This window comes from Equus asinus, chromosome 2 (assembly GCF_041296235.1).
Source record: "Equus asinus isolate D_3611 breed Donkey chromosome 2, EquAss-T2T_v2, whole genome shotgun sequence".
Lineage (NCBI taxonomy): Eukaryota > Metazoa > Chordata > Mammalia > Perissodactyla > Equidae > Equus > Equus asinus.
The window spans coordinates 112,742,691-112,769,196 of NC_091791.1; the positions used below are offsets into that span (position 1 = coordinate 112,742,691).

The 26,506-nt window shown below is 49.0% G+C and overlaps 1 protein-coding gene across 2 annotated transcripts in view; it reads left to right on the forward strand.

Annotated features, from left to right (window-relative positions):
- Window positions 1–24,657, forward strand: part of ALDH1A3 (aldehyde dehydrogenase 1 family member A3) — a 36,950-nt gene extending 12,293 nt beyond the window's left edge. For both annotated transcript variants that reach the window (XM_014854208.3, XM_044762923.2), the window contains 10 exons: window positions 4–133; window positions 447–508; window positions 3,153–3,281; window positions 4,914–5,027; window positions 7,385–7,487; window positions 9,847–10,031; window positions 14,577–14,741; window positions 16,148–16,305; window positions 17,128–17,202; window positions 23,250–24,657. In XM_014854208.3, coding sequence (XP_014709694.1) covers window positions 4–133; window positions 447–508; window positions 3,153–3,281; window positions 4,914–5,027; window positions 7,385–7,487; window positions 9,847–10,031; window positions 14,577–14,741; window positions 16,148–16,305; window positions 17,128–17,202; window positions 23,250–23,322 — 1,194 coding nt within the window. In that variant the 3' untranslated portion in view covers window positions 23,323–24,657. The remainder of the gene's footprint in view (window positions 1–3; window positions 134–446; window positions 509–3,152; window positions 3,282–4,913; window positions 5,028–7,384; window positions 7,488–9,846; window positions 10,032–14,576; window positions 14,742–16,147; window positions 16,306–17,127; window positions 17,203–23,249) is intronic.
- Window positions 24,658–26,506: the final 1,849 nt, after the last annotated feature.

Here is a 26,506-nt window from a genome sequence, read left to right on the forward strand (position 1 = left end):
CAGACCCTGGAAACGATGGACTCGGGGAAGCCGTTCCTTCATGCCTTTTTCATTGACCTGGAGGGCTGTATTAAAACCCTCAGATACTTCGCAGGGTGGGCAGACAAGATACAGGGCAGGACCATCCCCACCGGTGAGCCACCGCAGGACGCGCAGCCCCGCCTGGGGCCTCTCTGGGGCTCTGTCTTCTCTTCAGGGTACTGCTGGTCTTTGGCCCCAGGGCATCCTTCCCCGTCCCAAAAAAGAAGTGGCACCATGATGATTCCCGTTCTTAGGAATTTTACTTTTGAAATTGAGTTTAAAATCGCTTCTTTGTGGTATAGACAAGACTTGGAGCTGACATTTTTGTGGGTTTCTGGGTTTCTTTCTTGGCGTTTTACTACTTAAAATTCTTAACTTAGATTAATGCGAGTGTCTTCCTCTCCTCCATGGAACCTCTCCTCCAGATGACAACGTTGTGTGTTTCACCAGGCATGAGCCCGTAGGAGTGTGTGGGGCCATCACTCCCGTAAGTACGGCGGCTTTTCCAGATAGATCTATATGGAGCCCCCCCACTCCCCTGTGGCCTTTGGAACCAATTTCTAGGGTGTTTTGATTTGATCACACCAGCATTAATTGAGCATTTGCTATGTGTGTGGCATGGAGCTCAGTACTTGGGGATTATCAAGATGGATTGGACCCCATCCCTGTTCTCAAGGGGCCAGGAGTACAGCAAAAGGCACCACGGTTTCCAAACAGAGGGGTCAGGGGTGGCCAGCAACCCTCAGGCAGTGGTCTCTTAGCTGGACCTTGAAGTAAAGAATCGTCCAACGGGAAGAAGTGTTTTCTAAGCAGTAGGAATGGCCTGAGCCGAGGTGTGGAAGTGCCTGGGTGACTTGGAAGGCAGTAGGCCAGCCGGTGGAGCCAAGCTCAGGCGGCGGGGGAAAGAGTGAGGAAGAGGATGAGCACACGCGTCAGGTGCTGTGGGCCCGGCTTCCAGTGGACCTTGGCCACCAAGGGCCCAGACTTTATGCACTGGGAAGCGGGGAGCCTTGCAGGTGCTAGGATGCTGCCTATCTGCTGGAGAAGACTCCGGGCCCCTGCAACAGCTGGGCAGGGAGCTGGGAAGACAGGTAGGAGCATGGAGAGAGGATTGGAAAAGTGCTCCGTGGAGGCAAGGAAGATGTTGTCCCTTCAGCAAAGAGTTTTGAGAAGCACTACGTGCCAGGCATGGTACTGAGACATGAAGGGAAGGGGCCTGGCCTTTGTCCCTGAGGAACTTGCAGGGCAGGTAGAAGGAGGAATTCATGGCGGGAGAAATGATAAGACAGGACCCCTTTGAGGAACACACAGAGATGTGGATTTGAAAGCTTCTGAGGAGGTAGAGTTGATAGACTCTGGTGGTTAATCAGGCACTGGGGTGAGTCCTGACTGGAACTGGGTGGATGGTATTACCGATCGGTGAGATGGGGAGACTGGGGGAGAAGTAGAGGTGGAGGTGGAGGGAAATGAAGAATGATGGTAATTCCAGGCAGGTGAGGTTGAGGGGCCAGTGGAAACAGCCAGGCAGAGGGTCCCATTAGACATTTGCATTTTTGGGTCTGGGGCTCAAGAGAGAGGCCGAGGCTGGAGCTACCCATGGGCAATGGTCAGCCCAGAGGGGCTTCTGCCCATCAAGCTGGGTGAGGCAGTTGGAGGGGAGTCACCCAAAGAGGGGGTGTAGAGTGAGCAAAGAAGAGGGCCAGGGGCCAAATTCCACAGACCACCAGGGGACCCCACTGAGAAGTCTGAGCAGCTAGGGTCAGGAGCATCTCAGGGATGGAATACATTTCCAGAAAGAGACTGTGGTCAATGGGGTTGTATCCTACCCAGAAATTAAAAACAGAAACACAGCTGTTGGGTTTGCTCACCGAGAGCAGTGTCAGGGGGTCTCAGGTGCCGTGTAAGCCAAATTGCTGGGGCTTCCGGAAGGGGAGCCGGGCACATGGGTACCACTCTTCCAAGAAGTTGTGCTGAGAGAGAAGGAGCTGCTAGAAGAGGCGGAGGCTGAGGGAAGGTGCGTATTTGTTTGCAGGATAGAGAGATGATGGTATTTGTGTGCTAAAGAGCAGAATCCAGGAAGAGGAGGGGACCCTGGCCGCTGGTGGGGAGCCCAGAAGCAATGCCTACTGTCATTTATCAGAGCACACAGGTCCTTGGGAACGAGCATCTCATGTTTGTTGTCTATGGTAGGAATTCCAGATGGAGTAGGGGTGGGGGAAACTCCAGTGGCTGTCCCAGGAGGTGGCCACCTTCGGTCAGCCTCGCGGGGATGGGCATGCACATGAGCTCCTCTGTCCACATCCTTGGAGCAGAGGGAGCCAAACAGACTCTTCTTTTAGGGGGGAGGTTGTGGGATGGCTAGATTCAAACTAACTGCTCTCTTGGAGATGCTTGGTTTCATCTCATCTCATCGAAGATGACACTTTGAGCATCAGTATAGCAGAAGACACAAGCCTGGCCGTGAATCCTGGTCTTTGCCTGCTGTTTCGTGACCTTGGGCAGGTGACCTCTGTGTCTCAGTTCCCTCATCTGTAAATGGGAGCGATAATACCTCGTATGGGTTTGCAGGGATCAAATGAGTTAAGTTTTTGTGAGGTCCTTGGAACAGCGCCCAGCACGTGGTGAATGCTCAGTGGACGTTAGCTCCTGTTAGGCTTGTTGTCACAACGTTTTCGGTATCCTTGCCTCTGTAGATGAAAGACGACAAGAAAAGCATTTCCCAAAATGAATTTCACCGAACACCAAATCGGGGTGGGGGCGATGCATATATGTTCCATAAGAAGAGAAAAAGATCCTGTGGCGTCTGAGTTTAGGAAAGGCAGGCCTTGTTTCTGCAGGACTTTTCAGAGCCTTTAACAAGCTGATGAAATTATAAACCTCCAAGAGGAGAAGGTAGTGCACGTACTGCAGAATCCTCTTTCAAAGACTACCTAGTAGCATCTTCCAGAATGCGGTTTAGGAAGCTCCCAGCAGGAATGCAGCTCTCATTATTGTACATTCCTATGCTACCCTTTATACCCCAAATCTAGACCATGAAAAGCAAGTGTCCTCCGTAGAGGCATCGTTGGGCCTCCCGGGCAGGGTAGTGGGGTTGATTTGGGCCCTCCGAACTCCTCTATGTTCTGCTGCAGTGGAACTTCCCTCTGCTGATGCTGGTGTGGAAGCTGGCGCCCGCTCTCTGCTGTGGGAACACTGTGGTTGTGAAGCCGGCCGAACAGACTCCCCTCACTGCCCTTTATCTGGGCTCTCTGATCAAAGAGGTAAGACCTCCGAAAGGAAAATATTGTGTGTTCTTGATAACATTGCTGCTCCTAGGAACCAGGCCACCACCACAAGATACAGCTGCCCCGCGGAGCTGTACGTGCGTGACAGGGCCAGCCTGCTCACACCGGTGGGAGGGGATGACTCCTGCGTTTCACTTGGCAGCTGTGCTTTCTTTCTCCTGCTTGTGGTCACTGAGCTAGAAGAAACTCCTTTCCTCCCACTGAGCCTAATGAGAATACTTAACTCTTATTATGGGCTCAAACCTATGGTTTAGGACCAAATGTTTTGTCTAGAGAATTTGCAGGAGATTCACTTGGGAAGGAGCCAGAGATCCGGGAGGTTCTTCGGGCCTCACGTTTGTGGTGTGTGAAGCAGTCTGTTTTTCTCTGGGAGGGGGGTCTTGCCAGCTCCCACTGAGGGGCTGCCGTGGAGCCGGGCTCCCTCACCCGGAGCCCCCTCACCAGTGCTCTGCTCTGGAGACCATCCCCCAGGCAGCCACAGCTCAGGGAAACAAGCGGCACAAAGGGACACCTGCTTCAGACACACCTGGCAACATGTTTCAGCCATGTTGTCCCCAGCTTGTGTGTCACAAGGAGTTTTAAAAAGAAACAGAAAGGAAAGGGGGATGGGAGAATGACCCACTCGCTTCTCTTCTCAGCTGGGCTAATGTGACCAGAAGCACGACCTCTGCTGCCTAGATGCAAGGTCGCAGCAGCCAGTAAATGATCCGTCTTCCACTTTCCTTTGACCTGTGATGTAGGACATAATTATGTCATATTAACAAGGCTTACAGATTGCAAAATCATAATTCTTAAAACACAGCATCTAGAAAAACTAAAGACTCGAGCACCAGGCCCTAATATCTTGCCTGCCTAAAATAATGTGTTTTAAGTAAGACACTGGGCATGTGGGGAACAGCATCCCCTCCTCGTTCTTTTGTGGTGTTCTTTCTTGGGTGATAAAGATGCCTCACGCGTGCAAAGGCATGGATGTGAAAGGAACGGCAGCCCCTACCTTTGGGAAGGGCCAGCTCCAGGTGTGGCCCGGGTTCAACACACAACAACTTTGAGGGAGGGATACTGTGTTGTCATTTAGAACATTAATGGGGTAGATTTGAAAAATGAAAGCTGACGTTGGGGAAGGATATTTTGCAGGTGCCTCTGAGCCTTGAAGGTTGTGACCGAGGTGTCCCGCCTCCCCCAACACACAGACAGATAGCACACAGAGACACACACAGGCACACAGAAACACAGACACATGCACAGATGCACACACATCAGACACATACACACACAAACACACACACACATAGAGACACTCACAGAGACACAGATGCACACACGGACAGACAGACACAAACACACACACACGCAGAATGGTGCTCTGCTAGGGAGCTCTACCACCATTTTGCTCAGAGGCCCTTTGGGGATGGGAAGTGCTGCCTGGAAGGAGGGGTGTACACCTCACCCTGGCCCAGCGCGCACACTGGGCCCAGACTTCCCAGGACTTCCCAGAGGATGCTGCTCTGCTCTGGGATGGCACACAGCCATGGCACTCTCAGACACTCGGGTCTGGGGTGGACACTGGCCCATCCTCCTCCTCTGAATGCCATCTCGATTTCCTCCCAGGTTGGATTCCCTCCAGGCGTGGTGAACATCGTGCCAGGATTTGGGCCCACAGCGGGAGCAGCAATTTCTTCTCACCCTCAGATCAGCAAGATAGCCTTCACTGGGTCCACAGAGGTAACTTCCTCACGGGCTCAGTCACTGCATGATTTGAGACCTGGGGGCTTTTCTTCTGAGAGGCTAAACTATGATTTATGATCCTTCTAAATTTGACCACGTTTTAGCACATACCAATCAGCTAAAAAAAAAGTCACTGGTCCCATTTCCAAACTAAGTAAATATTTAGTAGAACTCAGAAGCCTTAGAAGAAAAGATTGATAGATAAGGTAAAATAAAAATGTAAAGCACCCATAGGATAAACAACATCATAAACAAGGTTAAAAGGCAAATAATAAGCTGGGGGAAAAAATAGTCATAATTTATGCAGCTCTCCAAAGGTTAAAATTCATATTTGAAGGGCCCCTAAAAATCAATGAGAAAAGGCAAACTGAATGGTGGAAAATGGGAATTCAGAGAAGAGAAAGACCGAATGCCCAGTAGGCCTCGCCTGGTTCACTGGTGATGAGGGAAATGCAAAGTTAGATGAAAATCAGACTCTTCTTTTGTCTGTCAGATCAGTAAAAACCGAAATCCGGTATAATTGGGGCTCCGAGAAAACAGCCTGTGACCCACCCTGGGCCTGAGGGGGAGGGCAGGATTGTGGCACTGGCCATAGATTTGAAAGTGGGAAACTTTTGATTCATAAATTCCATCTCGAAGCAACTACTTAGAGAAATATTCTCACAAGCCTTCCAGGACGCCTTTTCCAGTGGTCGAGCGTATCCGTTCTGTACAGTGTTTGACAGCCGTTACAATAAGGAAAGCTGTCCGCCATCTATTGTTGAAGCACAAAAAACGTCAACAGTGGGAAGGCAGACACAATATGAGCCCATCAGTAGAAGTGCGTGTGTAGAGAAATAGAAACTGTCTGGAAGGATTCTTACCGTGGCGACCTCTGGGGCACGTCCTGGGGCACGGGGCGAGGGGAGACCAAAACTGTCCCCCTTCAATTCACACCCGTCTGTATGTGGGATTATTTTTAATGAGAAGGTACTTCCTCTGTCCTTAAAAAAGAAATGAATAAACACTTCCCATGCAACAAGTGTCCCCATCTCCTTCTAGTTTGGTCCAGCAGGAGCCCAAGCCCCGTCCTGCTGGACAATACTGCCGCCGCCCTCCTGTGCTGGCCAGGGTGAGCACTGTTAGAGAGGCATAGCGAGACCCAGTGGGGGCCCTGCATGGCGTTAAAACAGCCAGCGGCGCTCAGCACACTGACCGGAGCAGCCGCAGCTCCAAGCCTGGCTTGGCGGCCAGGAGACGGTGGGGGGGAGGGGGGGAAGAGGTCCAGCAGGGTGGTGCTCTCGCTCGGCAACCGACCTCACGGATGAGAAAGTTGCCTCTGTGACCGCAGGGGTTGCTCGATGGCAGGCATCTCCGTAACAGGGGTGCTTTTCGCCCTAGGACCCCCGCTGCATCCAGCTGTAGGAGCACACCTCTACCCGTCCCAGGAATCGCCAGCTTGTGGCAGACTGGTTTTGCTTCTGTTGATCTCCCTGGGGACAGTCATTGCCGTGGTGGATCTATTCCACACCTCATTCAGTCCATCATTCACGAGCTGGCTGATTTTTAAAATGCACTCACCCCTCAGTTTTGGGGAAACAAGGCTGGAAGAAGCCAGCCCTGCTTGCTAGCTGTCTGTGCGCATTGGTCTCTGAAGGTCTTCCAGGCTCTAAGTTGCTGGCGTCTGGCCCAAGGCAAGTCACTGCAGTGTGCTGGGTCCAGCCTGCCCTCCAGCAGTGCACAGGGTGATAGGAGAGACCCTTGAGGTCCATGGGGGCGGCTGAGTAGCAGTTTGGTGAGTGGTCCTTCTGTTACTTCAGAGCACACCAATTCTCTCCCCATGCCCGGGGAAGCTTCAGTCATAGAGTGTTTCCAGAGAATTGTCTCCTTCTCATCCTGAGGGTCAGCTTCCCTGTTTCCCACCTTCTCAGAGGTTCCCTCAGGTTACACCAAAGAGACACAGAGAACCACCTGCTCCATTGCTGAGAGGTGGAAGAGCTGCCCCTTCGTCCCCTTGAGCTCTTTACCAGACTAGCTGGACCAGCCTGCTGCTGGGAGGGACAGCCACCAGGACAGGTGACTAGCCGGCTCTGTCACTAGCCAGCTGTGTGACAAGTCACTGGGCCTTCCAAAGGCTCCTGCTCCACCTCTGTAAGTGGAGCTCAGACCAAGGATTCTGGCCATGTCAAGGTCTGAGCTTTGAGAAGATGCTGAGAGAGGCCAGGAAGTAAGGCAGCAGCATCAAGGCCCAGGGCGCCTGGCAGAGAGGTGGGGGCCTGGCCACACAGCACTCACTGCCTCCCGGCATGTCCAGGACGTTTGGGCCGCGTCCAGCCACGTTCGAGGTTTAATCTGGTCTGCTTTTTATCCTGAAGGTTGGAAAGCTGGTTAAAGAAGCCGCCTCCCGGAGCAATCTGAAGAGGGTGACGCTGGAGCTGGGAGGGAAAAACCCCTGTATCGTGTGTGCCGACGCTGACTGTGAGTCTCTCCCCTCTGGGCCTTGCTGGGGCTTTAGGGGGTCCATAAATCTCTCCCCGCTTCCTTGCCTGGATTCCGACTCACTCAAGACACACACACACACACACACACACATACACATGGGGACGTTTTCCCACCGTGGTCATCCTGCCAGAACAGGCAGGTGGGGATGGAGCTCTCTTGCTGATAGAAAGCTGCGTCGGAGGAGGACCTGCCCTTCAAGGTTAAGTTCACCTTCCCGGTCCCCACAGAGCTGGGGCCATGAGGAGCAGGCCGGATTCTTCTCCAGAGTCCCTGTGCAGGGGGAGGGCCAGGAGCAGGGGGACAGGACAGGTGCTCCCCGCTCACAGGCATCGAGCATCCGATCCCCGAGTCAGGGTTCCCTGTCGTGCTCTCAGGCTCTCCAAAGACTTGAGATGTTTCTTCCCGTTTTGTCTCAGGCCTGACATATCAGAGGAGGACAGTGGCAGCTGACCCTTAAAAATAACCCCCTGGTCTGAGTACTGTCTCTGCCTCCACCACCTCTTCCCTGGGAAAGCAACTCTGCCCAGCAGCTTGGGGGCAGTTTGTGACACAGTATTAAAATATATGCTATTCTTGGCTGCCGTGTCAAGAAGAGGGAAGAAAGGGCCACGCGGGCATTCATTCACCTGCTGACAGGGTCAGCTGTCAAAAGGCGTGACTTCCTAAGTACCCTGAAGCACCTGTGCCTTAAAGAATAACCTCCCCCACCAGCCCACTGGTGCCAGAAATTCCTTTCACAGCAAACAAAGCCTTCCATTCTACACTCAGATAAGGTTGGAATTGCAAATATTCCTGAGAAAAAAATGACCCTGGCACAATTTCTTGCTAAGGTGTAAATGACTGATATCCTTGACACTAGCTTTCCGTGGGAGAGAGGCCTAGGTGAAGAAACAGGCTCCAAGGAAGGAGAGGGAATCTGAGCAGGAAGTTGGACTGCTGGTTTTTTGCCTGGGTTGGTGCTCCCTTGTGGAAGCATCGTTCGTTTTACTAATGGTTTCTGGAGCCACATGAAGCAGTGGGTGTGGCCCCACTGCAACCCACGTTTGGAGTTCCAAACTCCAATCTCAAAGAGCAAGGACTCCTGTTTTTCATTCTTGTGCCACCATATCTGGGGGCCCCATCTGCACCTCAGCTCATGCTCTTTTCTTCCTAGTGACTAGGAAACTGCCACTAACCCCCAGGACTCCTGTTTGAGGGTTGGTTTGACAAGGTCATACACACCCTATGTAGCCATCTCCTACTCCTCATCTGGGCAGTGCCAGTCCAAAAAATTAAATCCTGACATAACTGGCATCCCAGGCATGATACCAACAGTGACACGCCACCGTTCCCACCACTGCAGCTGCCACCCCAGCTCCCATCAGGGTGCAGGAAGTGAATTAGTTCTTTTGGAGGAGGGGCAGTTTTAAGCTGGCACAGAGAGAGTCGGGGGTGCGGGGAGTGGCAAGAACCTTGTGATGCTGTCCTGCTGCCACAGCAACTTACACAGAAGACCCTGCTGGATAGCAACAGCGTGGTTCTCAAAGCCCAGGGCAGTGCTCCTGGGAGCTGCCCAGAGAGCAGTGCTGCATGTCAGCGGGTCACCTGCCCCTGGCCAGAGGGCTCTTGCTTTTGCTCTGTGCAAAGGAAAGCTGTGCTTTTTAAGCTAGCGTGGGGGTGCATGGAGGGGTGGTGCAGGAAGGGTGCTGAAAACCCAGCCAATGGTGGGGCTAGAAGCCCCTCTGTGAATGTAAATGGCATCCCACTAGCACACATCCATTAAGCATGTCCCCCAAAATCTTACTAAGCACCTTCTGGTTCATTTTAGTAACTGGTTTTAATTCAGTGTCAGCTCTACAATTCAGATTCAGCCTTCATCAGGCAGAATCAGTGCATTTTTTTTAACCCTTATAAGTCATAAATGGTGGTGTGTTACTTAATAAGACTTTTCTCTTGCTCAGGGTGGAAAATTCTGGCTCCCTTAAAAGTTCTCACCAGTGGCTGACATCAATATTTACCAAAGGTTATTCTGTAGAACATTAGTCTGCAGAAAGGCCGGGGAGGGACCCAGGGGCAGGTGAAATGGGGAACTTCACAACAATCTGTGCTCACTGTCATAGTAAATGTCCTGAGAAGTCCTGCAGTCAGGGGACCAATTTAACCCTAAACTCAGTGGACTCGAAAATCCTTTTTCCCATCCTCTCTGTTTGGAAAATGCTGAGAACAAAATTAATTTCTGAAACGCAGCCATTCTGGGGCCTGTTTTCTGGTGTGGGCAATTAGAGCTGCAGCTGTCGCCAGTCCGCCCTAACGACTTAATCGCTTCCTCTTGCCCCCGCTGCCCCCCTCCCTCCAGTGGACTTGGCAGTGGAGTGCGCCCATCAGGGAGTGTTCTTCAACCAAGGCCAGTGCTGCACAGCTGCCTCCAGGGTGTTCGTAGAGGAGCAGGTCTACGCCGACTTTGTCAGGCGGAGCGTGGAGTATGCCAAGAAACGGCCTGTCGGAGACCCCTTCGACGTCAGAACGGAACAGGGACCCCAGGTAACCTACTGAAGTGTCAGAACCTGCGGTTCATGTCAGGGGTCTGCCTGGTTCAGCCCCGTCCAGCCCCGGTGCTCTGCGATTCCAGGGTCCCTCTCCAAGCAGAAGGCAGGCTGCCTTGCCCTGCCACTTAGGCTTTTGTTTGGACACTGCTCAACAGTGCAGTCCCATCAGGTCTCGGGGGAGTTATTAAAACAGGGTGGACACACCGGGGCTTTGCTCTTTGCAGCAGATAATGCTGAGCTCAGGGTCTTGGCAGCAGGAAGGCGTTCTAGTTCATAAGGCCATGTGCCTGCACCTCCAGCCAGAGGACCATCCCTTCTCGGAGCCCCGGGGTCCCAGGAGAGAGCCTCAGGCCGAGGTTGTCTTCCCTTCTGGTCTCCCTGCAGAAGGGGAGCTGTAACCCTGACTGAAAGGCAGCAGAGTGCAGGTGGAGGCAGTACCCGGAGCTGGCCGTCTCAGCCGGGAGGCCCTCGGGCCCACATCAGTTACAGGACAAGACAACTGTCAGAAACTAAAGAATCCCCTCCCTCGGGGGCTGGGGCTGCGTCTCGAGGCAGGAGGAGCATGTCTTGAGGCCTGGTTTTCAAAGCTAACATAACGCCAGTATGAAAATGATCATAACCACGAGGTTTAACAACCTCTTTAAAAGGGTGCATCCTGTATCACTTTCTTACTAATTATGCAGTGCAGCAGATGATAAATATTTAAAAGAGGGCAGGCTGACCCTCCCATGCATTATTGAAATGGAGCTCAACAGAAACCCACTTTGCTTGTAGCCGAAGTCCTGCCCCGGCTGTGGAGTGTCACATCGCATGTCAGGACTCACCCACCTGCGTCTATCCCGGGAGCTTGCTGCTAGCCCACTGCCTCCACACCCCATGTTTACTCCTTCCAAACCTCAGTTTCCTCATCTGGAAAATGGGAGTAATCGATGAAAATTTCAGGGCACCTAATAAGTTTTTATTTTTTAAAGGGGGAGTGTTAAAGGATGAGCTCCCTGATCTAGGTGGCAAGGAATGTCTGGGCATGACTTCAAGCCGTGTTGGTCGGGTCTTGCTTGACCATCCCGTGGGGTCTCCCTGAGAAGGGGGGGCGACCACATGGAAAAGGTGCATTTCTGGCCACACTGCCCACCCTGGCCTTGCACCAGCCCACATGCTCTGTGGCTCTGATGCCACGTGACCCTGGTGGAGAGAAGTGTCTCCACTGTGGCCACTCTCCATCCTGCCAGGCCTCAGCTCCAGAACAGCGGCCAGTGACATGAAAGTTGTCTGGTGGCCTTGGTTGGATTTCAGATTTGAATACAAACACAGTCACAAGTCATTATCGAATCTACCATGATTTTAAAGCTAATCCAGAATCCATGGAAAATATGTGAGCTGATCCCACACTAAGGAAACCCTTTTACCCCATCATTATTCCTAAGTGTCTTTCCAAGGCTCTGGGCTTAACTTCTGAAGCCAGATGTACAAATCTCTTCCAAGAGGGCAGATCCGAGCAGAACGGGTGTTGATTTCATCAGTGCTTTTGATGCTGCTGCTGCAAGTCCTTTTGAAAGCTCACTTAAGCTGTCCAAGCTCAGCGTATTATTTTAGGATGCTGTTGGATTTTTTTCCCCAAAGTGCTTTTTCATCTACGGTAATAAGGTTTTACTCTGAGAGGACTTACATCTGTCCAAATAGTCCTGTCTGTCTCATGCCTGTAAAACAGCTAGCTGACCTAGATCCGCGTCCACTGCAGGCAGCCGCTCGTCGGAATGCTCCAAAAGCATTCAGGTTTATGTGGCAACTGAGCAACCAGGTACATGACCAACACTGCAGACCACCTGGTGGAGGCTGGATCGGCGTCCTCCCCGCAGAGCCAAGCACAGCCTCCAGCTGGTCTTTCAAGGGCCATATTTCTCTGTCTCTGGTGCTGTGCCCTGCCACGTCCATCACTTCCGGCAGGTTCTTCTTCCTGCTCTGACCTTTCATGGGTGATTAGATTTAAACAGTGTGTTCACATGGACTCGCCAGGGAGAGCTGAGTTTGGATAGGTAGGGTTTCCACAGCGACCCGGCGCTGCCTGCAGGACAGACGGGCCTGCAGCCTGTCTTCCATGGTCAGTGGCCACTCTGTCATTAGATGGAACCCCGAAAGCCCTTGTGGCCTCCGAGGAGGAGGAGAGCAACACCTGGGACTTTCACCCCAAGACTTGGTTCACTCAGAGGGAAGCTGAGAGAACCTGGAGATATTACTGGATCCATTGCGGTGATTTGAATTCCTTTTTTAAGTGGGAGAGCATACACATGGGTCAAAACCCCAAACGCATGTAAAGGTTGTAGTGAACAGGCTCCCTTCCTTCTCCCCTTCCATTCATAGGTCTGGTTCTTACCCTGCCTTCCATGGGTGTCCCATGTTCTTAGTTTCTCGTGTATCTCTCCAGAATTTCTTTATGTGTATACGAGTAAATATGAGTATGTATTCTGATTTCCCCTGTTTTTACCCAAAAGATAACTGTGATTTCTATACTGTTTTGCACCTTGGTTTTTGTCTCCTAACAAGAAACCTGAAGAGCTTTCCATAGCAGTCCACGGGAACCTGCCTTATTGTTTTTTCACGCATGCATAGAATTGTGCTGTGTGAATCCACCAGAATTCAAGCATCATGTTCTGATGACCCTGTGGGTGTGCAGTCATGTAGGATGCCGCAGAGTAGGTCGTTTCGCACACAGGCAAGGACATCCCTGGGACAGGGACAGATTCCCCAAGTGGCACTGCTGAGTGGGAGCACACTGGTGGTTTCCAGAAGTGTTGCTAAATTACCTTCCAAGAGGATGAACCAACTTAGTTCCTACCAACCTTGTATGAGCTTGTCTGTTTTTCCAGCCTCACTAACAGGATACGGATTTTTGCCCATCTGATAGTTAAAAATGTTATCTCATTTGGTTTTAACATGGATGTATCTCTTACAATGAGTGAGGTAGAACCTCTTTTCATGTATTTAAAAGCCACTTGACTTCCTTTTCTATCAGCTGTGCCTGTGCTTTGCATATTTTTCTCTCGTATTGCTGGTCATTTTCCTTATCACTTCTAAGAATTGTTTACATACTAAAGGGATTGGCTCTATTTCTATAATATTACTTGTCAACTTTTTCCAGTTTGTTGTTTTGCCCTTTAACTTTGCTTCTGATGTTTCTGCCTTTTTTTTTTTTTAACATACTCAAATTTTTCAATCTTTTCTTTTTGGCTTCTGGATTTCGAGTCATAGAAAGGCCATCAGCACTCCAAGTTCATGGAGGCGTTCTCCCACATGAGAGAATTTGAAAACTTTTATGCTTTCATTTTTCATGGTTAAGACTTTGATCTGTTTGGAATTTATCCTGGTATAAGGTGTGAGGTCTGGATCCAGCTTGATATTTTGACACTGGATCCACACTTCACAAGATGACTGGTCAAGTGACATGCATGGATTGTGTCCACCCCTACTGAGAAAGCCAGCCTGCTCCTTAGGGACAGACAGTCATCTAAATGCACCATTGAGTTTGCTTATTGTTTTACTTAAAGTCGTTTAGATGAAAGTAGTTTTTCTATTTAAAAATCTCAGCTACAGCAAACCTATCAAACCTCTGTCTCTCTCAGTCGAAGAGGAGGGGACTAGCAACAGGTCACGGTCAAGAACAGGGCTCCCATGGATTCAGGAAGAAGGGCCAGTGGGGATGGAGAGAGCACTTCCCCGCTTGAGCGCAGTCTCTGAAAGGGGTGCTCTTTGACAGCTGGTTGGGTACCATGGCCACAAACTGAATGTAAGGCTGGTGGTACAGTGTGCACTCTTGGCCTGGGAGACGCCTAGACAAGGTGGCAGATGGTGGAGCCTTTCTGATGAGTGGGCTCCCCACCAACCTAGGAACAGCCCCTCTACCCAACCCGGTGCCTCAGTCCACTCTGTTTTCGGGGGCGCTGAGGAAGGTAGTCAGCATTCCTTCTCCTTTGTACCATGGACGGAGAATTCCAGTAACAGTTACCCTGATCTATGGTGCTCTGTGAGCATGGCGCTGGGTTGCCAGATAAAATGTGTGGCGCCCAGTTAGATTTGAAGTTCAAATAAACAACAGATACATTTTTAGCATAGGTATACCCCGAATATTCTTTGGGACATACTAAAAAAATCACTTATTGTTTTTCAGAAATTCAAATTTAACTGGGCATCCTGTAGGTTTATTTGCTAACTATGGCAACCCTAGGCAGGATGCAGTGTTGGGAGAGCAAAGAAGGTGACTACTTCAGATCTTGTTTTCACCCACGGATTTGCTTAACAGCATGGAGGAGGTCAAATGTATGAATAAATCCCATATCTGGGATTTCCCAGCTCTCCTCTGCTCCAAAGAGCCTAGATCTGTGCATCCAAGGATCATCTGCATTCAAGGCACATTTGTTGCATGAATTATGACTTGGCAAGAATATCTCGGGGTAGACAGCTGATCACGTTGAAGGCCATTGGACGTATAAGATGGCAGCCTCTGCCCAGAAGGAAAGTGGACTGTACTTCCCGTTGTGTTTTGCAGATTGACCAAAAGCAGTTCAACAAAATCCTCGATCTGATTGACAGCGGGAAGGAAGAGGGAGCCAAGCTGGAATGTGGGGGCTCAGCCATGGAAGACAGGGGCCTCTTCATCAAACCCACTGTCTTCTCAGAAGTTACTGACACCATGAGGATTGCCAGAGAGGAGGTACTGAGGGCTGCAGGAAAAGCTATGTCGCATGGGACCTCAGGCCAAGCTGGGGGTCGAGGGGTAGGCCTTTCAAATAGGAATCTTCTCTAGGGCCCCAGGATCCCAGAAATCTTTGCGAAAGGAATGTTTTCCTTTCTCCTGTTGCATTTTCCCTCTCCACTGGGGCCCTTAGGGAAACCATCTTGCCCTGCTGCCTCTGGTGAACCCTGAGGACTGTATTGCAGGAGCAGAGTTTGTCCTAACCCATGTGTCCACTCCTCACTCATTGTCTCTGGGGAGCAAGAATCCCTCTTCCATCTTCTAACGTGTCCTTGGGTTAGCCCGGGGGTGGGAGGCTATTGCCACCTGTGGGTTTTGCCAGGAATCAAGCCATGGATTCAGAGCTCAAAGCTGCCTTCAGTCTCCCGGACCAAACTTAAACAAGTGTTCATTCAAAGAACACATCATGGCTAGAATTCTCTTTGAAATGTTCCATCGTGGGCATCCTTGGAAGTGGTGGAAATTAAGGAGACCCCATGAAAGTGTAAATCTAATTTTGTCTTTCAATCCCACTGTTAAGCTAGATGGAAAGGGGTTCCTGCCTGGGTCCCGGGTGGCTGGACCCTGGGATGTGGCCTTCTGGGACTCATGAAAGAGTGAATCACTGCTGAGGGCTTCCTGTGTGGGTATTTTATAGACTTTCTCCTTGAGACTTTTATGGGTTATTAACTGTCCCTCCATGGCTGAGACTCAGCTCTTTAAACCTCTCTATGGCAAGAGCTCGGGGAACCTGGGAAGGTATTTCAGCAGCTGGCCTCGTCCTGCTGGGTTATAATCGTGCTAAACCTTGAATCGGTTACAGGCTCCCTTCAAAATTACTTTTAAGTTTTCAGCCTTTAGCTCTTTCCTTTCCTTTTCTTTGCTGTGTCCTAGACTGCAAGGACCATGATCTCCTTCCTTCCCCTGGGCGTTATTAGGGAAACATTCCGGAGCATCTTCATTGGTGGAAAGTGCAGCACCAAGACGTTGGGGCGTGCGTCCCACAGCTATGCCTGTAAACACCCTTCGAGACAACTTTCCAAGAGAATCTTCCAGGGTTTTGTCTTCTGTGCATCCCAGGATGCAGAGGCCATCCAAAGCTCAAGGGCTGGGGCTTCTCAGAAGCCCTGATGAGAGCGAGAGATCTTAAACCTGACCTACACTTTTGGTTATTTTTATTTTTGTTTCGTTTGACTCCTTCCCTTCAGATTTCAGCCATCACACAGCTAAAAAGGGCTTTGGGCGTGCTTTCTTTTCTCATCATTGTTTCTCATGCATGTGAGCACTTTGGGTTTATGAAAAAGGCGTAACATGAAACACCCGCTCAGAGCATACACGTTTCATTCGAACATGCCGCTCACTGCCATTCTTGCAATTAATCATAGATTTTTGGACCGGTGCAGCCAATATTGAAGTTCAAAAGTATTGAAGAAGTGATAAAAAGAGCAAATAGCCTTGAATATGGACTCACAGCAGCTGTGTTCACAAAAAACCTTGACAAAGCACTCAAGCTGGCTTCCGCGTTAGAGGCTGGGACTGTCTGGTGAGTAGAGCGTGTGTGTTTTGGCTCTCGTGCGTTGCTGGCTTCATTACTCTGCTCTTAACAGTGAGCTTCTAGTCCTATACTGGGTGCCAGGCACCATCTAAGCGCTTTGTTCCATCCTCATAACCACCTTCCGAGGTGGGTACCCTTAGTGTCTCCATTTTACAGATGAGGACATTGTGATGCAGAGAGACCTAGTGACTTGCCCACGGTCACACAGCTAGTGCATGGCAGAGTGGAGCTGAGAGCCAGCCGTCCAGCTCTGGTGCCTCATGGTCTTGACCACCAGGCTGGACGGCCCCTCGGACTTCACCCCCTGTGGCACTCTTTTTGATTCTGATTCTAAAATCAGCGCATGCTCTTGTGCCAAGTACGGATGGAAGTTGTTGCTTTACCAGTAATTCTGCAAGTTACACTATCCTCATTTTAAAGATGATATTAGATGATGAAGATAAATTGGGGCTCAGAGAGGTTGAGTAACAAGCATGGAATCCTAGAGCCAAGAAGCAGGAGAACTTTCACGTCAGGTCTGTCTCATTTCAAAGCTAATTCTTACTCTTCTATGCCATAAGTTCCCTCTTCTTTCTTCTCCCCTTGTCGTTCCCTTCCTATCTCAAGGAAAAGCTTTAAATATTCAAAATTTTAGTTTCTAGTGGCAAGAAAGAGAAAGCAGAAGTTGAAAGAACAGTTTTCATTATTAAAACTTTGATAAAAGCTCATTCATTAGGCAAAAATCTGCATCAAGCCCCCAATAGCCAGAAGGGCCAAGATCCAGCTAGGTCTTCTCCAGGTAATCATGACCATTTTTCATTCTTTCTCTAGGATCAACTGCTACAATGCCATCTACGCGCAGGCTCCATTTGGTGGCTTTAAAATGTCTGGAAATGGCAGAGAACTGTAAGTGTTTCTGTCACTCCACGCTTGCCAGTGAGGTGAATGAAAAATGCACTAGATTTGTAGGGTGGTGGCGTGTGCTCCGGTCCACTCACCCTTCCCCTGGGCTCTTGTGTGTCAGTCTGTCAGTCATGTAAGGGAAGCTGGTGGTCCTTTCCCTCTGGGGCTGGCCTGTATCCCTCCCCTCCTCTCTCCTCCTCCTGCCTTCCCACTTCTGCCCTTCCCCACTGTCATCCTCATGCTGTGCTCCTTTGGGCCCCAGGATCACCCTCCAGCCTCAGCTGATGTGTCCTCCCCAGCATCCATCACACGTGGGGACGTTTTCAGTAGATACTTGACATAGGCTTGCTGGATGAAGATAGGGGCAGAACTGAAAAGTGCACCTTTTTTTGCCAGGCGGAGGATGCAATCACTCACACAAACCCTGGCTCTCAGCAAGGAAGATAGGCTTTCTCCCTGGGGACGCTCCAGCTCTGGCCCCCTGCTTTCTGAGCTCAGCAGAGGCCCCTGGGACAGACCATAGGCGACTCTGGCTCCTTCTCAATGCCTCTTTGGGAAGCATACTGCAGCATCACCTGCTGGGCCTCCATGGCTCCTTCAAACCCACCACGTACTCCTTCACGGTTCCTTTCTTTTTTGCCTGTTGGGAAGATGAGCTCCACAGGCGTAGACTAATGGACAGGCCTTCTTGTGTCTGGCCCAAGATGAAAGGCCCAGGCACAGAGCTGGACAGAGTGTTCTGGGGGTGGACACGCTGTGGTTTCCAGCTGGACGCTGCCTTCTCTCCCATATCCTTCTTGGTGGTACTTGGGGTTTTATTAGGCTTTGTGGACAAACAGCTTGTAGGATCAATCTTCCCAGAGGGACTATCTGTGACAACATACAAGGCCATTCCTGGGACATCTTGAAGGGCTCCAAGCTCTTCTTTTATTTAAACAGTTTGTATTATTTATATACAACCGCATTACCTCGTACTTGTTTGTTCATCTTCCAGTGGGAACACCCAAATGCTTCTCCTCTGCTTGGGCCTTGGCACGGCCTTTGGGCAGCTCCCTGTCCAGATTCTTCATAAAGATCTTATGGAAGAACAAGGCTGGCTTCCATCCCTGAGAAAATGCTCTTGCCCAGTCTCTATGGAATTGGGCTTCCTTCCCCGATCTCAGTCCTTCTTTCTAGTCCATTCCTGACTCATAGCAAGTACCCCAGAGCCAGCTGAATATCTGAGTAGAGTGTGTCCATTGGTCTCCCCCTAATTCCTATGGCTTCCCCTGCATGGAACCTCAGTAAATTCTTGGCCATGGAGGCCCTTTGCAGACACCTCACTTCCTCCCCTGAGTGGCTTGTTTGCATTGCAGTCTGTGAGCCTCTGTTCATTAGGTCTGCACGCTCACCTACCCACAAGGGACATGAGGCCTGAGCTAGAGTCACCCAGGTCCCCTCCAGGGCCCCCCAACAGCAATAGCACTGGTGAAAACTGGCATTAGCTGAGCACAGACTCGGCCAGGTTCTGTGTGAGCGCTCTGCATGTGTTAATGCATGCCATCCTCATAACAGTCTATGAGACGGTCTTAGTCCGTTCAGGCTGCTGGAACAGAACACCATAGACTGAGTGGCTTAAACAACAACATCTATTTCTCACGGTTCTGGAGCCTGGAAGTCCGAGAGCAAGGTGCTGGCAGACTGAGTGTCTGGCGAGGACCCCGTTCCTGGTTCGTAGATGGCCGTGTTCTCTTTGTGTGCTCACATGTGGAAGGGGCAAGGGAGCACCCTGGGGTCTCCTTTATAGGGGCATTATTCCCATTCATGAGGGTCCCACCCTCCTGACCTAATCACCTCCCAGAGGCCCCACCTCCTAATCCCTTCACATTGGGGTTAGGGCTTCAACGTATGAATTTCAGGGGATGCAAGCATTCAGTCCATTGTAGGTGGGTACTATAGCTACCCCTGTCTTCAGAGGGGGAGACCCAGGGATGCCAGGGAGGTTCCACTGCCCTTCCCAGGTCACACCGCCAGTAAGCGACAGAGTTAGGATTGAGCCCTTCAACCTGCCACACCACAGGGCCTTGTTCAGCAGGGGTCACCTCTGTAAGCCCCCTCGGATGAAGCCAGCCAGGGGACTCATGGTCATTTGTCTCCTCTGACCTGCTGCCTTCAACCAGTCAGGTCGTGACAGCTGGGGGACCCAGAACCCCACAAAGTCCACTCCCAGAGGCTAGGCACAGCCTCCTCCGCCAGCAAGAATTTCAGTCCCCAAAGCGGATGTCCTTGGATGTCAAAGCTGCGGGAAGAATGTGTGGGGCTCACCTGACATCTAGTGTGTACTGACTCACACCATCTATTTGCTTATTGCTTTCTTCACCAACGTCACCTCCATCTCCCTTCCCACCCCTGACAGTGCTTCAGCTCCTTAGCAGCCCCCCACCCAGCACAGAACAGGGTGGGTGCGTATTCGCTGAACACGGTCCCTGTGTCATCCTGCCAGCTAGCCACAATTGGGACTTTTTTGAATGTCTGTTTCTTTGACTCTTGGCATATATTTTCCCAAGACTTTTGATAAAGTAGCATAATTCACAAGGGGCCTGGAAAATGCCTTGAAAACCAATTTCCGTTTTCAGTTGTCTCTGATGAATGTCTTCATGTTGCACCAAGTTCCCCTTTTTCATGCTGGAGCACTGTGCGGTGGATTCCATGGTTTTCCCCGGCCCCAGCCGCCTGGGCTCCGCTGGCTGTCCGCCGCCCACCCACAGGCGCCTCCAGGATCTCTTCCTGCGCAGGTCTTAGGATGAAGCCTGCAATTTCTCTTCCTCCTGGGTGCTTTTCTTAGTTCTTTGTTTTGCTTTGCAATAAAAGTAATACAATAACAAAAATATCCACACTGTAGAGACATGTGGAGAGTCCAGGCCTCGCTCCCCTGACCCTCAATCCCACCTGTTAGAGGTCACCACCGTGCGGTCCTTCAGTTTGTTCGTTTGCTCATTCATTCACCTGGCAAATATTGTGGGGCACCTTTGATGCACTGGACACATGCTGGGCTCTGAGCCTACAGCAGTGAACAGTGCCGTCACGGTCCCTCTCCCCTCCGACTTCTGGAGCTCTGCTGGGAGAAAGGCTGGCTCATGGATGGCCTTGCACACCAAGGCAGTTGAGACTGGATGAGAAGCCAGTTCAGAGACACCCCAGTGGGTTGAATAAGGGCGGCAAGAATTTGAACTAGGACAGTGATGCAGGAATAGAAAGAATGCAGTGATTCCTGCACTTAGTCTTACAGGGGTGATTTAATACTGGATTTAGTGGCCATGCGCTAACTCAACATGATTTCATCACTTGTTTTGCTTTTTGTTCCTTTACTAAGTTGATAACTCATTATCTACTTTGAATTTTTACAATGCAATACTATATGCTCACTTTTAAAGGTTATTGTGCGTTTTCTATGCATGTGATGGACATAAATACGTGTGTTCTTTCTGGTTTTCAAGTGAAATGAGAGCAAACTATTTTTTGCTTTTAAGAATGGGCTTTGGCTATCCTGCCTTTCCTCTCGTTGGTCGTTTCCGATTGTTGGACTTCCGTGTTATTTCCGAGGGGTTTTGCTTTTACAAAGGATGCTGATGTTCTCCCTTGTGCATAATCTTTGTGCCCTCGTGGGACATTGTTTTCAGAATAAGTTCCTAAAATTGGCTAATGTGCCACATGAAAAATGAGCTCCCTACTCTTTGGGTTTGCATTTCTTTTAAAGATTTTACTTTTCCTTTTCTCCCCAAAGCCCCCCGGTACATAGTTGTATATTCTTCGTTGTGGGTCCTTCTAGTTGTGGCATGTGGGACGCCGCCTCAGCGTGGTTTGATGAGCAGTGCCATGTCCGCACCCAAGACTCGAACCAGTGAAACACTGGGCCATCTGCAGCGGAGCGCGCGAACTTAACCACTCAGCCACAGGTCCAGCCCCTGCATTTCTTTAATTGTGAGGGGGCTGAGCACCTTTTTCACACTTACTGGGAATCTATGTTTCTTTTTCTGCAAGCTGCCTATTCATGTCCTTTGTTGATTTTTCCATTTGGTTGTTTTTGGTTTTGGGGGGGGGATTTGTAAGAGCTCTTTGTATATTAAGGAAAACAGCACTCTGTTTCTCACATAGGGTTGTCAGTGTAATTTTTTTTCTAGTTTGTCATTTGTCTTTGGCTTTTTTGGAATGGAGTTTCTCCTCTACAAAAGTTGAATGTAGCATTCTGTGTGTGGCTTTTATATTCTGCGTCATGTTTAGAAAAGATTACAAAATAATTCATTCGTTACGGTGGGTTCTTAAACTATTTGTTTTAAGAAACTACCAAGAAATCTCCATGACATATTAATAATAAAATAATAATATTACTCTTTACCATTCACTTTTTACGTAGCACACAGTAGATGCTCTATCTGAATTATCTCTAATCATAACTACAAGGAGGTAATGGTATTCCCATTTTGCAGATGATGAAATTGAGAGTCAGGGAAGGCAAAGAACTTGCTGAAGCCACCTCGCTCTAATCCAGTGGTTCTCCAACTTAAGCTATATCAGAATCCCCTGGGTTGTTACTTGTTAAAACACAGATTTCTGGGCCCTGCCCCTAGATTCAGTAGGTACATTAGTTTTCTATTGCTGCTACAACAAATTAACACAAAGGTAGTGGCTTAAACAGCCTAAATTTATTATCTTACAGTCCTGTAGGATAAAAATCTGATACGGTCTCACAAGCTAAAAGCAAGGCGTCTGCAGGGCTGCGTTCCTTCCTGGAGACTCTAGGAAAGAACATGTCTCCTAGCCTTTTCCAGTTTCTAGAGGCTTCTCACATTCCTTGGCTGGTGGTCCCTTCCTCCATCTTCCCAGCCAGCAATGTTGCGTGTCTCTGAACCTACTTGTGTGTCTCATTTCCCTGTGACTCTTCTTCTGCCTCCCTCTTCCACTTTTTAGGATCCTTGTGATTACACTGGGCCCACCCAGATTATCCAGAATAACCTCCTTCTTTTAGGGTCAGCTAATTAGCAACTTTAATTCCACCTCAACCTTAATTTCCCTTTGCCACATAACCTAACATATTCACAGGTTTTTGTGTGTGAGAGGAGGCATTATTCTGCCTACCACAGTAGATCTGGGGAGGCCCGAGAATCTGCATTTTGAGCAAATTCTGAGGTGAGGCTGCTGCTGCTGGTCTGGGGCCCACACTTTGAGAAGCACTGGGCTAAGGGATGAGATGGGATTCTGTCTCAAGTCTTTCTAGCTACAGAACCTCCAGTGGCCACCTCTGCTTCCACCTGTTTTCCTAAACAAGTATACATTTTGATTTGCTTGACAGCACAGCACGTGCTGTTGAGGCATTTAAATCCATCCAAAGCTGCCTCTCAGTTCTCGGAAGGGGAGCTGCCCTGAGGATGGCCTATGAGGCCTGAGACGGGTCCCCTGGGCTCTGCAGGACCTAAAGAAAGGGCATATACCTAAGATGCTAATTCCAAGACTGTGGTCTCCTTGTGACCAGTCTCTGCTAATGTCTGCTCCCCTCCCTGCTCCAGGCCACCTCACGTGCTCCAAGGCCAGCTCCAAGGCCTCTGTGTCCCTGCCCCTTGTAGATCCTCTGGCCACATCCCCAGTCAACAGCTTTGGGCCTCGGCCTCTTCTGTCTCTTCAAGTGGCTCCAAATTGCCAACGTTATAAACCCAGTGTAATGTCTGCTCCCCAGCACCCTCTTTGCTCACCCTCTCTTCTAGCTCTCTACTCCCCCACCCAGAGAAATCACCTCTTCTTTTTAATTCCCTTTATTCTTTAAAGGCAAGCCCTTAGTCCTTCTGAAGATTTCAAAAGCTTCACAAACAAAAAACTTGATATTTAAACTTGTTACATATCCAGTTACTCAAACTTACTAATGGTGCTATAGTCCTGGCCACTATTCTATCGGGGCATTGCACTGTGACCTTTTGTGTAAACTCCAGACTGCCCGACAGAACACTAACCCATCCAGACTGGGATGCGGGTCCCACAGCACCACCCATTTTGAATTCTCCTCTTTTCTGTGATCACAGAGGTGAATATGCTCTGACCGAATACACCGAAGTGAAAACTGTCACCATCAAACTCGATGACAAGAACCCCTGAAGGAGAGGCGGCCCCCTTCCTCCAAAGTTCGACAGCTGAATGTGGCAGATCAAACTTGCCGAAGAAAAAAGCGCATTTCTGACCTTCCCGGGATGCTTTCTTGTGGAGACTTCACACCTACTGGATTGGAACAATCTGTGTTTCCTCTCACACTCCTGTTTTATTGACCAGGATGTTGTGTGTGGATTTGGGGATGGAGCAATGGGTCTTTTCTGTTCTCCCCTTGCCACCAAGCCCCAGGGACAGCAAAGAGGCTCAGGGCTTTGCAACAGGAAGTGGTATTTGAAGTGTCCAGCACTTGCTTAAAAATGCTTTGCTGACTCTGACTCCAGTAAGAATTTGGAAAAAACTCCCTGCATGTTCTGCAAACAGGGCCCTGCCCCTGTGGTCTCCTCAGGGTCCCTGCCCACAGGGCAAGCCCTCCTACCATTCAGAGGGAAAGGATTAGCACTAAGTTAAAAAAAAAAAAAAAAAAAAAACCAGGATTTCGAGGATCTGATGTGGGGAGCTTTGGGGAAGCGTGTGCCTGTGCCATAGAAGGGGACTGGAGGCCTTGGCCATGGACAGGCATGGGTCTTTGAGGACTGCATCTTGACCTTACCATAGGACTCAGTTTCAAATCAATACTGCCTCTGGAATATGACCGAGTCAACAGCTCAAAGAGCTTATCCAAAACCATGTCACAGTCTACCTTAACCAAGGCACTTTCTTAGGTAGAAAACATCCTAGTGTCACCATCACTGCTAAGGACCCAGTGCTCTGACACTACAGCAGCATAGCAAATCCTAGGATAATTGAGTCTCGAATTTTAGAAATTAGAGCCGTAATTCACTTTTACAAATTATGCATTTTTATCACATGCATTTTGGTTTATGCTAAGCCTATATAGTTTTCTTTTCTCCAGTTTGGTTATCCATTCTATATTAGGAAAATATTCACAACTGGAAAGATTGCTGTTATAACACAGCCCTGGTTTTTCAAGTCCTATTTTGATATTAATTAGTGATTAATTAACAAATAACACCCGGACTCCATGGAGGAACTGGGTCTCCTACTAAAGTGGCCTTAGTTCTGCACTAACAGGTTGTGAGTTTTTCTTTTCTCCTTTGTGAATCCAAATGATGTGCAATTCCATATTTTAACTTGGAAAACTGCAAGCGTTCCCATATAGCTTTAAAACAGACAAAACCAAACTTAAATTGTGTTATTCGGATACTTTTACTATTACTAACTAGTCCTTTTCTAATGGTGCTTATGTTTGAGAATTAAATTGTGGGGAGCAATAATAAAATGAAGGTCTGTGTCGAAAACAGCATATGTATAAAGAAAGTCATATATGAAATGGAGTTATTCTTATCAGAAATATGCAATACACAATTCACCTTCTCTCCATTAATTAACACATCACTTACACTATGAGTAACTTGTTAAATCAGGATTTGACTTCATACACTGAATTTTCAGGATTTTATCTCAAGTAACTATAAACACTAACCTTGATAGTAATGCATTAGAAGGTTCTTATTCTTTCATTGTACAATAATGACTTTATATGAAATGCTACATTATTTATAATTGGTATAGTTAATGTATCTTTTTATAGTTGTAAGTACACAGAGGTGATATATTTAACCTTCTGTAATATATTGTATTTAGAAATGGAAATCTATATAGTATTAGATTTCACTTCTTTTTATGGTTTACTCCTGTGGTAGAGTTTTAAAATCTATTGGCCTGGGAATTCTGATCCTGACTGCAGATTGTGTTCAACAATGCAGCAATGATAAAATAAAATTGGATATTTGAGAAATGTTTGTTTCTTTTCTTTTCTTTTCTTTTCTTTTTTGAGGAAGATTAGCTCTGAGCTAACATCTGCTGCCAATCTTCCTCTTTTTGCTGAGGAAGACTGGCCTGAGCTAACGTCGGTGCCCATCTTCCTCTACTTTATATGTGGGTGAAGCCCGGGCCACCGAAGCAGAACGTGAAAACCGCTGCGCCACCGGCTGGCCCCTGTTTGTTTCTTTATTTAAAGACCAAACCCATCTTTTAATTCTGTGACTGACTTTCTCTTTCTTAGACCTTCGGTACAATATGGCTTGTAATAAAGCAGTACCAATTACTTAAGAATAAAATTACATTTGCTCAGTCCATCAGGCCAAGCACTTAGCCTGAGTGCAACCCACGTCTGTGGTTTGGGGGTAGACCAGGCAGGGAGGTCATCTCAGAGACTCTCATCTTTGTTGGTGACATTTAAGCTGTCATCTAAGCTGCCTGAATCTCTTTTTATCATAGAACAATGAGGACATGAGTGTGGAAAATGATGGGGAGGATTGCATGGGAAGTTAGGGAAAATCATCCCCCCACCGTGTGCACAAGTATCCATTTTTGTGATTTTTCTCCATGAGGATCTAGGCGTTTGGGTTTAACTTACCTAAAGTTTCTAAGGCTTCAAACCAAGAGGCCTCAGTCACCAAGCTGTGAGCTGACACTGAGGTCAGATCAAGAACATTCCTTGTACTTGGTTAGGTCCACCAGGTTCAACCTGTGCATTTGATGTGGACAGTCCAGACCTCTTCGGCCATGCAGCGACAAAGCACCACCCTTTAAGAGAAGACTTAGGGGAGTCTTGGATCAGATCGCTCTTAATGTATGCTCTTCTGTGTGCATTAATGTACCTAGAAACCGCCCGTTTCTCAGTCTAAATGTGAGCAGAAAATTCTAGGAAAATGACAGTTTCCTTCATTTGATTTGCCAAAGCATGACTCTGTGAAGGGAACCATTCTGCAGACACAGACCGGCTGTGGTGTGTGTGCGTGTGCACGTGTGTGCCTGTAGGGTGGGGTGCAGTAGATGGGCACATTCTCTAAGAGTGGACCCTTTGAAATGCCCTCACTTCCTTCTATCTTTACTCCTAGCACATGCTGACTTGAGCTTGAAAGTGGATAATGAGGAACCTTTAAAAAAAAGTGTCCAAGGAGGAATGTCTAAGGAAACCGAGTACCCAGCTGAAGAAAGATGACTAGAAGACATCGAGGGGGCAGTCAGCCACTATGCCTTCAGAAGGCAGAAATGCTAGGCCAGGGAGTAGCTTCCAGCTGACCCCACCCTAGCAGGGGTCATTCCAACATGCAATGCTGAGAATCTGGTAAGGTGCAGAGCGAAAGTTAGAGGACCACGCGTCAGC